The 12,856-nt window shown below is 38.2% G+C and overlaps 1 protein-coding gene across 7 annotated transcripts; it reads right to left on the bottom strand.

Annotated features, from left to right (window-relative positions):
• Positions 1-918: 918 nt before the first annotated feature.
• Positions 919-12,295, bottom strand: LOC149814042 (putative ADP-ribosylation factor GTPase-activating protein AGD14). 7 transcript variants are annotated; one of them, XM_089989033.1, is made up of 15 exons: positions 12,054-12,251; positions 11,916-11,976; positions 11,747-11,832; positions 11,197-11,313; positions 7,758-7,819; positions 5,142-5,229; positions 5,000-5,061; positions 4,819-4,915; positions 3,966-4,415; positions 3,269-3,859; positions 2,952-3,086; positions 2,580-2,666; positions 1,680-1,806; positions 1,558-1,600; positions 919-1,265 (listed from the first exon to the last, which is right to left on the bottom strand). In XM_089989033.1, exons 4-15 carry the CDS (start codon positions 11,290-11,292, stop codon positions 1,211-1,213), a joined length of 1,893 nt encoding a protein of 630 aa, XP_089845159.1. In that variant the 5' UTR covers positions 11,293-11,313; positions 11,747-11,832; positions 11,916-11,976; positions 12,054-12,251; the 3' UTR covers positions 919-1,210. The 7 variants fall into 7 exon arrangements, with proteins under 7 accessions (XP_089845159.1, XP_089845160.1, XP_089845162.1 ...); XM_089989034.1 differs by having other exon boundaries at positions 12,031-12,142; XM_089989036.1 differs by having other exon boundaries at positions 11,916-11,938; positions 12,031-12,118.
• Positions 12,296-12,856: the final 561 nt, after the last annotated feature.

Raw genomic sequence — 12,856 nt, forward strand, 5'->3', positions numbered from 1 at the left:
CATTTGCATGGTCACAATTTAAAACTAAAAAAAAAACTATAAAATCCATTTTGTTTTTTTTCATTTGCTTATTTCATTTCGTAGGTTCCATCACCGTAGGCCAGGAGGACGTGCGCTCATACACGTTGGCAACAAACTTGAAGGGCCTGGTAAATTTTTATTGCCCAAGCTCATATGAGCTCGTAACATATACCAAACCAGAGTTGCCCATATTGTCAGGATAAGCTTCTTCAAATCAGCGCGACGGGGGGAGCTGTTTCTCTTATGGAGAGGGAACACGAGCTTCAATCATCTAAAATCAGCCTACCATCTGATAATCTTAACCCACAGGAACAGCCTCATCAGTTGCAATGACTCCATGATCATCGCCACCACCACCATCGTCGTCCACTTATCCAAACCATAAGGTGTTACGTATTTTCAAAGTTTCTTCCACGTTTAGACTTGGGATATCAAAAACCAAGTTATCTTTGCATGCTTGCTCTGGGCAATCGAACGAGAGCACCAGGGATAACCGTCTTGACACCTACATGCTGGAGAAGGCTATCCAATGGAGAAATAAAAGGAGTTAAATTCTAAATATTTGCAAAGTCAGAATTATATTTGCCGAATCCATTCTAATGCACAAATTCCTCGACGCATCAACTGCCTACACAAACACCCTTTTTCTAAACAACCACTTTCTAAGGAGTTTGACCCAACACTGCCTCACAAAGTCCAGAACTCCTGAGAAAGTACCAGCTTCCAATAGGAGCACTAGAGAGTGATTAAGAAATGCCACAAGCATCAGTACGTTAATGAAAGATGGATCATCATATTGCCCTCGGCATGAATTAATTGGTCTGGTGCAGAAGAAAACAAGAAAACTGCAATCCTAAAAAGCTCCTGGTCTACATAATCATTCCAATAACTAGTGAATTTAATAGATGATCCTATGGCCAGAGCACTTCCATTTTTACATAGGCATACGGATTTATAAGCCTAAGTTCCCAGTTTTCATCTATGCTTCCCTGAAAGAATATCATACATTACAAAAATGAATTCTAGGCAACTGGGACGGAGCAAAATTAATGTACAACAAGGTCTTTTCACAAAACAGTACAAATATAGATGCACCCAACGAGCCTGATATCAAACAAGAAATAGAACATTGAGAATCAACATAGTTGGGCTACGACCACCGGTATGGAAGCAAGACTGTTTCATCAGCCTAAGCAAATGGATTGCCACTGAGGGAAGCAACAGGACCTTGTGTAGGCATGTTCCTGTCAATTCAACCACAAATCAGGATATCAGAAGCAGTTGAGTCCACAAAAGCAGGTAGGAAAATAAAGGGGATATCCACAAGAACCAAACACAAACAGGGTCTAACATCCATGAGAAGACAGAAGGGACTATTCTAAATTTACAAGGTTAATTAAACATTCCAAGTTCTTGTCATTAGCTGCAAAGTGCCGATGGATTATATTAGGTCCATGTCCCTTTGGCACAATAAACAAATGATTGCAGTCCTGTTTCAGCAAACACTGCCCTGAAATATTATTGTGAAGAACTTACAGAAGTGTGGTTGGTGCCTGGCCGCCCATGTATGTTGTGCTTCCTGCAGAATTTCGCTAAAAGTTTAAATTGGTGACGAGCATCATAGGAAATCCTAATTTTCGTTCAAATATGAAAATTACCTTGGGGTGCAGGAGGCATATAAGGAGTAACTGAGCCTGGAGGAAACCATGAACGATTCAACTCACCCATAAAATTAGTCAATTGTGGATTTGGCAATGCTGACTGCAGAGATCCCATATCCAAGAACTGTAATTCAAAGAAAAAGAGGTACATCTCTTGCAATAACTCTATAACATTTCAGCAAAAGCTTACAAGTTACATCTGACAAACCACAAGCACGTCTTCAAGTTCAAGATCTGACAAGACTAGTTCAAAAGGGAGATTACAACAAGCTCTTGTCACAACTTTCTACGGAAAGTAATTTAACTTCCACCTGGATGCATGAAACCAATGCTTACCGATCAAATGAATGGTGCCCAATTTAGGATTTAGGGACCATCCAAACTGGTTGAGTTCAACCAGATATAATTCATATCCAAATCTCCACTTAGTCCAAGATTAGGTATACAAAAGAAAGTCCTAGTCAGCACCTCAATTCAGATTTCAGACCACCTCATGTCAAACCTCTAACCTGATCAACTCATACTACATGGACTGATACCTAATATTGCAGATAGGTAGACAAGAGTTTCAAGAGTTGATTCGAGCCCCTCATGTTCCAATCCATTTCAATGGCGACTGCCAGAATTTTCAGCTCAAACAATTTACATATTTTTCCATGTTAAGAAGGCACTAGAGAAAAAAACAGTGCAGGTGCCCCTTATGACTTCTTTGCATGCATTCACTTTTGCAACTCAAAATAAGCTATTAACGAAAGAAACAAAAAGCATTAAACACACTCGAACCTGTGTGCTTGTCAAATTACCCAGGAGTTAATTTTTCTAATTCCTCCAATTACCGACTTTAAACTTTTAACCAAAAAGTCTGTTTCCTACAACAGAACAAGTTGTTAGCCCTACCGTGTTGTTGCTTTTGCCGTCAGAATCATCAGGAAAATCAAAAGGATTTGTAGATTTCCGGCTTTGAAAATCAGAAAGCTTCGCTCCCTGTTCAAGAAAAGACAGCTTCAGGTAATGCATGATCTGGGCAGGACACTGAAAGATCAGCTCTTGAGGGAAAAAAAAGGAATAGACCATAAAGGGAGTCACAGAAGAAGAAAATGATGACCCCGATGCAACAACATTATATGCAAAACTATTTATAGGACCTCTATCTTTTATAAACAAACATTGATATCCAATGGTTGTCAAGTCCTGTAAGATCTATGCTATAAATAATAATACACCAAATGTTTTACATCATAACCAAAGAACTGAATTAGCAAGCAGCACCTCTGAAGTTCTAGAATTCCAGAACTGATTGTCAGTTGCAGAAGGCAAAACATTCTGCACCGGACCTTCACCTTGCGAAAGTGAACCTCCAGAGGACACTGGGCAGCTGCCACTAGAAGCATCAATTGCACTCCACTGCAAAGATAACCAAGAATCAGCTCATGTTGCTGACAAAGAAAAAACTCTTGAAGAGAAAAAGATGCCATTTTACGGAGCAAAATATGCAAATAGCAATAGGTATATGAAAAAGCAGAATATTATTTATTTAGCATATTTTGATCATATATTCTTATGAGATTCAATACAAAATTTCTTACTTGGGATCCTGAAGGACCATTAGAACTTTGAACTGATGGCCACTGTGTCTTGGCATTTTCAGATGAAAGCACCTTACACTGTTGCTGCAATGGTACATCTGTGGACGTCATAACCAAGGATGCAATTTTTATTTCAGATGACCGTGGCAGCTGTTGTGGGGAATCAAATGTAGCCCATCCTTCATTTTCAGTGAAAGAGGCAGCTGGTGGTTTCTGCTCCGAGGATGCAGAAGATAATTGTTGTTGTGTGGCAGTGGCAAATAAATCATTAGATGGGATAGAAGTTGAAGATAGCTGCCGCTGGTTGACATTGGCAAACAGATCTATTGATGGCACAAAAGTTGAAGTCTGCTGCTGATTAACATCAGCAAATAGATCGATTGAGGAAGTGGAATTTGTTGGTGGAAAATTAAATGGATTCTGGATTGAAGTATTGGATGAAGTGCTTGTCTGTGAAAAGGTTGGGTTGAAAAATGGATTTGGCTGTTGAGCTCCTGGAAATGGTTCACGATCAAAGCTGAATGAGTTAACTGACTTCAAAGACAGGGAGTTACCACCAATGGAAACAAAACTGCCTGAGGAAACAGTTCCCTGTGGGGAAGAAAACAAAGTGATTCAGCATGCAGATAAAAAATAGCATAAGCAGAACAAACTAATGATCCTATGTCATATAGGTGGACTCAATAATCAGTTCAACCTGTGGACGAGTGACATCATCTGCCTCCCTTCTGGAATTAACCTCAGAAGTTTTGGATACTGCTGGCAAACGGCTATCATCAGCCATGATATCTCTAACAGCACGAACAGGAGGATTGTTGAATCCAGTAGTATCCTTCTGAAAATTGGGTGATTGAACATCAAATCTTTGTTTTTCATGGCTAGAGCCCGAGTAGTCAGCCACACTCATACCAGGGTCCTCATTAGCAAACCTATCCTCATATCTGACATGGTCGCTAAGTCGACCCGGACTGTACATAAAGCTGGAGATTTTTCCTTCATAATGTACTCGGTCTGAACCAGGCATTCTACTAAGCATTGCAGACTGTTTTCCATAACGGCGTTCTTCATACTCATGGTCATATGGCGGACTCTGGGAATAGGAATGATAAGAACTAGCCCGCCGATTGTCATCATCATTCCGATGGCTCTGTTAGAAAGTGCAATCAAAAGATCAGAAATGCACATCATCCACGGAATAAGTTAGAATTAGACTTAGTGTTTGGTTGCATCTCATGTGATTTGGAATTACATGAGATGGAATCAAATGTGGTTTCAAGTCATGATTTCAAATCACATATTCAACCATGTGATTTGGAATCACATGAGATTCACTGCAAATGTGATTTCAAATCACATGTTTGGTAAGCTGTGCAAATGAGATTCATTCTCTCATTTGCATGAGATTCCAAATCACACGTTTGGTTAGCTCTGCAAATGAGATTTATTCTCTCATTTGCATGAGATTCCAAGAAATTACCAATCCTTACAATTCAAATAAAAAGAATATTGGATATTAAATTTGTTCAGTGATTGGTGTAAGGACATATTACCAGAGTATCTCTCGGAGGCTTGTCAGATATTCGTGACCCAGCAAATTTCTTATCCACAAACACACTTTTTATGAACTCCCTGATTCTGTCAACGTTACTGCAGGTAGACACCAACTTAAGTCCTAAACAGCAAATCCTAATTTATTCCATAGGAGAAAAAAAGGGGAAGGAACCCGCTCACTTGGTAGAAGGAAAACCATGTCGCTGAGTGTCCCAGTCCTTCAGATAAATTTCCCTAGCACGCTAGCACATTGCACAATTTATAGATCAACAGAAAGCAATGCAATTAATTGTAAGAAATTCTATATCAAATTTGTATTCACCTGATTGCCACCTCTCTGAAGAGAATCAACTTCTTGGGAGGTGAATTTCGCCATGGATACCGACTTTACACGATGCGTAAACTCACGACTACATGGAGCCAGAGTGTGAAAAGGTCAATACAAAAGGATCTGGAATATTGTGACCAGTAAGATACAGCATCTTTGAAGCCATATGAAACAAATCTTGATTTAATATATACTCACTAAGCAGCCCAAAACAAGGCATGCATATATGTAACTCTGTATGCATGTGCATGAAGTACACATCTTGGTCTAATATATACTCAAGAAACATACAATGCACAAATAATGTGTGGGTGAGTGAGTGGGTGGGTGGGTGGGTGGGAGGGGTGTCACAGAGAGAGAGAGAGAGAGAGAGAGAGAGAGAGAGAGAGAGAGAGCATTCAACAGTAAGCCAAAAGGTGCAACAAATTGATACTGAAAACATTAATCATCTAAGAAAGCTGTAGACTATCCCCAGTTCTTAAATGGGACGATCCAGGATAAATCCTCCCCCTTCAAAACAGTTTCTGTGAAAAACAATTAGAACGTTGTATTCCATCATGGTGGATTGCAATCTGAATGGATTTCTTATTATTGAAAACTGTTCTGTTACATTACTTCCAAGTATACCGCCACACCAATGGTCTCAACCATCACCAAACAGAGATCCTTCTTTTGCCATTCCCTTGTGCCCAACGTGCCACAATCACTTGTCTAAGGTAAGAGGTAGGTGTCCATTGCTGAAAGCTGAAATCTGACCAGACTAGATTGAATAATTGCTGAAAGAAGGAACAGAACCCAAACATGGGTGCTGCTTTCCTCCTCCACAAAAGAAACATGAGCACACGTCTACCAGCTGTCAACCTTTCCTTTTCAGATTCTGTTAGGTGTTAATTTCTGGGGTGACTAACCACTCGTAGGCGCATGCAGCGTCACAACCTCCTAAGGTAGGGAAAGTCGCACAATGACTTTGGATGAATTAAATAAAGATTTAGGAAATTGAGATAATGACAGATGATACTTATATGACTCGTAATTTACTATTCCTTGCTTGTCCTTATATCCCTGAAATTATATGCTTCCTGTAGCCAATATATTTTGCATGCTTATTTAGTTTTGTAGTTAGTTCCTATTGTTAATATCCTTTACTTGCTTTTTGTTGTCGTCGTACTGTATATGCTTAGATTTGCTAGTATTAGTTCTAGCTTGTGTTCCATCTGTACGTTGCTAGGTGCAACTAATTGAATCTCGAGTCAGTTACTCGAAAAGAATGATTGGATCCATGATGATACCAAGACTTGTTTGAGATTCCTTGTTTCATAGTGATTGAGCATGCCAAGTTATATTACTGATTTTATGTCATACGAAACACTAAGCACATATTAGTAAGGACTCGTGCTGAATTCCTCCCCCCTACTACATTTTCATACTTATGTCTCTTGTTCAGCAATTGTCCTTATGTTCCTCAAGTCCTGCATTTACAATTCTGATTCTTCTAGCTATTCGGCAGTTGGATTCCAATAAAGACCCATGTAACATTTGCCATCACACAGGCAGCACTCAGCAGTCAGACATATATATATATATATATATATATATATATATATATATATATATATATATATTCACCACACAGGCAGTTGGATTCCAATAATCCTTATTTACGTTGAATTTATATTCGTGTCCAGATGAAATCCAATCAATTTGCAGTTTTTACATGTAAAATGATTATTTCCAGTCTCCTTTTACATGATCTAGTAGTCCCATCTACATGTCAGAGTCCGTGACCAATCGTACTATACCGGATCTCATTTGGATCCAGTCTTGAATTTGGATCTATTGCATATTTTTTGGATATGGGTTCAGATCAAGAATCATTGGACCTATATCCAATCCGTTTGCACCCTTACCTGGCTAAAAGTGAATACAGAGGAAGACAGTGGGCCATGCAAATACAATACAATGAAAATAGATTACATATGGATATAAAGGTGGGAAACAGAAAAAAGAAATTAGATGGAATGAAGAGGAAAAGAAATTGATTTTTTTCCGATGAGCAAGAAATTGATTGTTATTCCAACAGTAAGATTGACTTTTCTTTAACAGTAACAAGGGTAAAATCAGGTTTTTGAGTAGAAAATTCCAATTTCTATCTAAAGAAATAAATACAGGTACAATTTTGGTTAACCATAAAACGAATGAAGCACACATTTGAACTAATGAAATTTTCTGAGTATGAACCTGAATTATAAAAGTAATTGGGTATGTTTTCGTAAATAACCCAAGGATCAATGAACCCCCATCAATTATGGTGGTCAGGATATCCTAGAAGACTGGCAGTTTTTCTCCTTCAGTTTGCAGTAACACTCAAAGAGATAAGAAAACAAGATGACATAAGAATATCTTGAAACGATAGAAGCATGATACTACATATATTACAGATTGAGTAGGCTTTCTCTGGAATTCCATCTACACACAAAAGAAATTCATAGCAGTTTCCATGATATATTGGTGTTTGGACTTTCAACACTATACGGACATAACATTCAATGACAAACAAATTCACAAGCAAAACGTCAAAAACAATAAGAATTATAAAATGAGAAAGCTTACTGTATCCCACTGCATGTTGTACAGATGAATGTCCAAAAATTCGTACAAACATATTGTGGCCCCTGCACACACAAACAATCAGAAACATCTTCAACACAAGCAGGAAACTCAACAACATTTGAGACCAACACAACAGTATAAACCATAAAATCACAACACAAGCTCCCAAAGTAAATAATGCAAGATACACAAAAAAAAAGTCTTCAACACATTTTTTAAGCAATACGGCCAACTACTTACAATTTACAAAGGATCACATGACATGTCACCACTCAAAATTAAAAACATAGGATACCTGTAGCAAAGCCAGATGACAAAACCAAGCTAGAGACAAGAGATAAGAACCAGGTTTCATGAGAAATGACAACAAACATTAGAAAGATAGCCACAAATTTAACTCTACTGTTGCACCTAGATTCTGGAAGAATGTCTGAACTCTGAAGTCACAAATCTGCACCCATATTTAGCATTTATCACATAACCTGTTAACCACTATCCAACATTAGATATCTAAGACCATATGATGACTCCCCAGCCAAAACAAACCAAGGGAAAGAGAGGAATAGGTTCCTACTAACCATCCATAAAGTGTGAACCTATGTCACATAAATACTGCTGCAGATGCGGGAATAAGGCCATTTTTATGAAATTTCCAATATGACTTGTATATAAAGGGATACAGAATGGCAGTTAAAATGGAGTATCTGTGTGACGTAGGTGTGAACATTACTATTTTGCAATGTTCCAAGCCATGTTTGATAAATCAGACCCCATAGATGTGTTCAAGGTTATCCATTTGCTAAGTATTGACTGTTGGATCTTTTTTTATGAAAAATGTGATTTTATCAGCTTTAAAATTTAATAAATATTTTGAGCCATTAATTTTGTACTCCTTATAAAAACCTGCTTGCATGTCATAATTGGATAATTCAAAAACTGATTCCTACTAAACAAATCATGTAGATCACATTTGTAAGGTCAGACTCCCAAAAAACTATCGAAAAATGAAAGCTTGACTGTCTACACTCTACACCCTCCTACCATTAAGAGAAACCAATCTCTCTCTCTCTCCCTCTCTCTCTCTATGTATATATAGAGAGAGAGCATCCAAAGAAAACATGAAGGCTGTTTCCAGTGGTTCTCAGGCAGAATTCATTAGATCACCTGTGGGAATCCCTAGGGCATGTTTGCTTGGCCCCACATCTGAATTGGATTCTCACAATCATGAGAATCTGGCAAACACTTGGTCATTTTCACATTCTTTTGCAAACGTGAAATTTGCAATGTATAAATGATTCCATTTCACACCAGTTTGCAAACACGTGGAATGGTTTTTTTGTGTGCAAATGAATCAGTTCCGATCTGATACACGCATAGCTGGTGTGATTACATTTCACATGGGAAACCCTATGAATTGGAATCACATTCTCATTTTCATACATGTAAATGACTCAGTTTGTACATTGGATAAATTTGCACACAAGAAAAGCACAAGCACCCTTATTCTCTTGTGCTGTTGGTTCCTATATTACCACCAATCATACAAATACCCTCCCCTTCTCAACAATCAGCCTGGTCCAATATCAACCTGTGCACTAGAAAATGATGTCTCAAGGCATGGATAGCACAAAAGTTAACAGATCCCAAAATACATATAACATTCTTCGAAGTATTCAAAAGACATCCCTTGGCTTTCCACATCCTACAGATCCCCATTGTTGGTCATGCTTATTACTTACCATGGATTCTTCTAACACCACCAACCAAAAAATTACATTGCTCTTGGCAATTGACAAGAGCTTACAATGACATATGATGAACTCCACCAATGGCAAAAGAAATAGCATGAAAGAATGGAAATTATGTAAAAATTAACCAAATTGAAGAGGCATCTCTTAAAACTCAGTAGGAAATGGCATGTTTTTTGAAGTATGGCTAGCGAACACCTTGAGCTGACTCAAGAATCATTAAACCAAGTCAATTGTCTCCATGACCGAACTGATGCAGACATCCCAGAATAATGAGAAACTGTTTATAAACCACCCAATCCGATCAATTGGAATGGGATCTGCTACTACTAGATTCATTGTAATGCTCATTAGTTTGTTGATTCTGCAGCAAGCCCAAGTCCTGCAATCTAGGCTTGGGCAATTCCAGGACCTTTATTTTTATGTGAAATAATAACATAGCATATATCAATCAGGTTTACGTATATGTTCCTAAAATTTTCTCAAAAGAAAATTCTCATGGTATTAAAACTTTAAAAAAAATAATTAACAAAACAAACAATAAACAAATTAGGAGAAAAGTATGCATTGAAATCACAATAAAGTCACAACATGCAAAAAAGTACAATGTCGTACATCATATCAAACATGAGGATTTATCCCTTTCCTACAGATTAAAAGCCAAATGAAAAAAATAAAAAGCTTTTTCATGGAATTTCAAGAGATTTTCCCTGTTATGCTATTAGTTTTTTCAAATTTTTCTCAAAAAAAAAATTTGAAAACTTAGTTACTTTTGTATTTGCTAATACATTTCCTAGTGATCACCAATTTTCTTTTTTTTAGTATCTTTTCTATTTTTCCGAAAGTCGGAAAAGAAAAATGACAACTCACACAGGCAACCAAGTTGACAAATCCAGCCCTAAGCACGAAGTTGGACTAAATATGAATCAAATATTTACAGGTTTTCCAACTATGATTTGAAGTCTCATAAATTATACCATCTCTAGTGTCTCATATCTGACAGGCCTCTTCGAACTCAGGAACCGCACTCAGCTATAATCTGTGATTAAGCAAGTTCCAATATCTCATTTTAAACATAGATAACATTAACTATCTCATGACTAGAAGCCTTCTCAATCGATGGGAAGAAGTAAGTGATCACCAAATCATCAACCTCAATTACCTACAAATAGCCTACACAATAGCCAGCAGTGGAAGCAAGATAAATGCATAATCTAATCTCCCGTTGTCCTTTAGCTACATCATGCCACCAATCTCTGACACATTCTGGCCTTCATGTCTTTCATTATCAATTTCAACTTGTTCCACTTAAAAGTTCTGTGTCAATTTGCCGAAATAGATGGACCTTTTTCGAACATCATATCATGGAATTCTCGAAATAAAACAAAGGATAATTATCTATAAAAATTCAAGATGTTTAGTTGAAAGCACTAAAAACCTAGACCGAACGCTAGCATATTGTAAGGGATGCTTGGACACATAGGTGCATCCAAACACTCCCCTAACATCATGGCTAGAATGAACTCATGATAAATAATTCCATCAAACACTGAATGCATTATAATGGGAAGCCAAAGAATCACAAGTTTCATAAGAAGCACCTAAAAATATTGTAGCGACATAACAGTTGCCACTTGCCAGTTACAAGAACGTAAAGCATGAGAGAGATACGAAGGCAAGAATAAGCATACCAGGCTATTACAATTGATGCATCGTCTATTGGGAGGAAGCTTCATGAGGCCTCGTATAACCTTCTCATTTCTTTCTTCCTCCTTTCTGCTGCTCATCTCTCAATACTTGGGGAAAACCTGCATCCCAAACCAAGCGATATCTTAACTTACAAAAACAAAATCCTCCATAACTATTACGTCCATTATTTGTCCTCTAAAAACCATCAACGAACCGCCAAACCCAAATCTATAACGTGTAAGCACCTGAAATAACAAAGAAAAATCGGAAAACACATGGAAATCCTTCATTGGAAATTAAATCGTTGTGACATTCAAATTTCTGTAAAGTTTTTCACTATTACGGGAAAAGAAACATTTAAAAAATGCAATCCCAAACTAAGGAAAGGAAACGAAGAAAAAAAAAAACATAAACTTCTAACCTAATTAGAGAAGATCACCACGCATTAATTCGTATAAGGACGCCCAAAAAGGGAAAAGCAAAAAAAGAGAAAAAGGCGATCTTTCACTTTACGTAGAAGAGCACAATCTCTCATGCGAACAAACTTTTAACCTGATCAGGAAACACCACAACCACTATCCAACTCTTCGTCTTCACCACCAAACGAAACCATGCGTTTCCTCCTCTTCTATCACAGCCTAAGCACAAAAACGGAAATCCCTATCAAGATCTTTCCCGTCAGTGTATCCACTCTCCGCAGAAAAAGAAAAAAAAAACGTACAAAAACTGGGGTTCGATCCTCCTCTTTCGTAGAACCAATCCGCAAAAATCAATTCCAGAGCCTGAAGAAGAAGAATAAATCAGAGAGAACATACACAGAAAAGAAAACGAAGTACCTCAACTTGACGAGCTACGCAACTCCGGAGAGAGAGGAAGATGATGATCGTCGAAAGCCTCTCGCAGACGCCTCGTCCGTCCGGCCGTCTCCGGTCCTCCCGGTGGCTGCTAACCAGATATTCGCCGCCGGCCGGTGAACCAAAACGGTTGCGGTCGGCTCGACCCCGATCGTCGCAGGCGGCCCGGGAAAGAGGAACAGTACCGTGCGGAATCGTGTCTGGATTGGATGGTGTGTGTGTGTGTGTGTGATTGATGGCCCTGCCCACAGCCACAGTTGGCATTGGCAAATGGCAACACCACAAAACAAACAAAAAACGCTCCGTCTTTCTTCGTAATGCCGACAAAAATTGTAAAAAAAAAACTCGTTTTTATAGACGTTTAGATCACGTAAAAATATACTTAGCATGCTTAACTAGAAAAGATACATCCCAAGGTCTCATTGACCCGATGACATCGATCTTGGTTCAACAGCCCGTGTTGGTCTCACATACAAGGCCCAACATGGACCGAATTCAACAATATTGGTTTTGGAATTTTGTATAGCTGAAGGCCTGTAGATATAACCATAGGCTTTTTGCGTTCAAATCCTTAAATCCATTCTTTAGTACCCAAACCGATCCAATTAGCTTCCTTAATTGAATCTTTAAGCAAATATGGGCAGGGCCTGCCTGACAACTGGAGGCACACATATCCGTTTCCAAATCTTAAACCAAGATTTTTCTTGTTTTTTCTTCAATTTTAACATACGGATGTGATCTAGATGCTTAGTTTGATTGAAACAGACTCTTTGATCACATGCCTGTGAAAGACCTTTTAAGATTTGAA

This window comes from Nuphar pumila, chromosome 15, assembly GCF_984573655.1.
Source record: "Nuphar pumila chromosome 15, dmNupPumi1.hap1.1, whole genome shotgun sequence".
Classification (NCBI taxonomy): domain Eukaryota; kingdom Viridiplantae; phylum Streptophyta; class Magnoliopsida; order Nymphaeales; family Nymphaeaceae; genus Nuphar; species Nuphar pumila.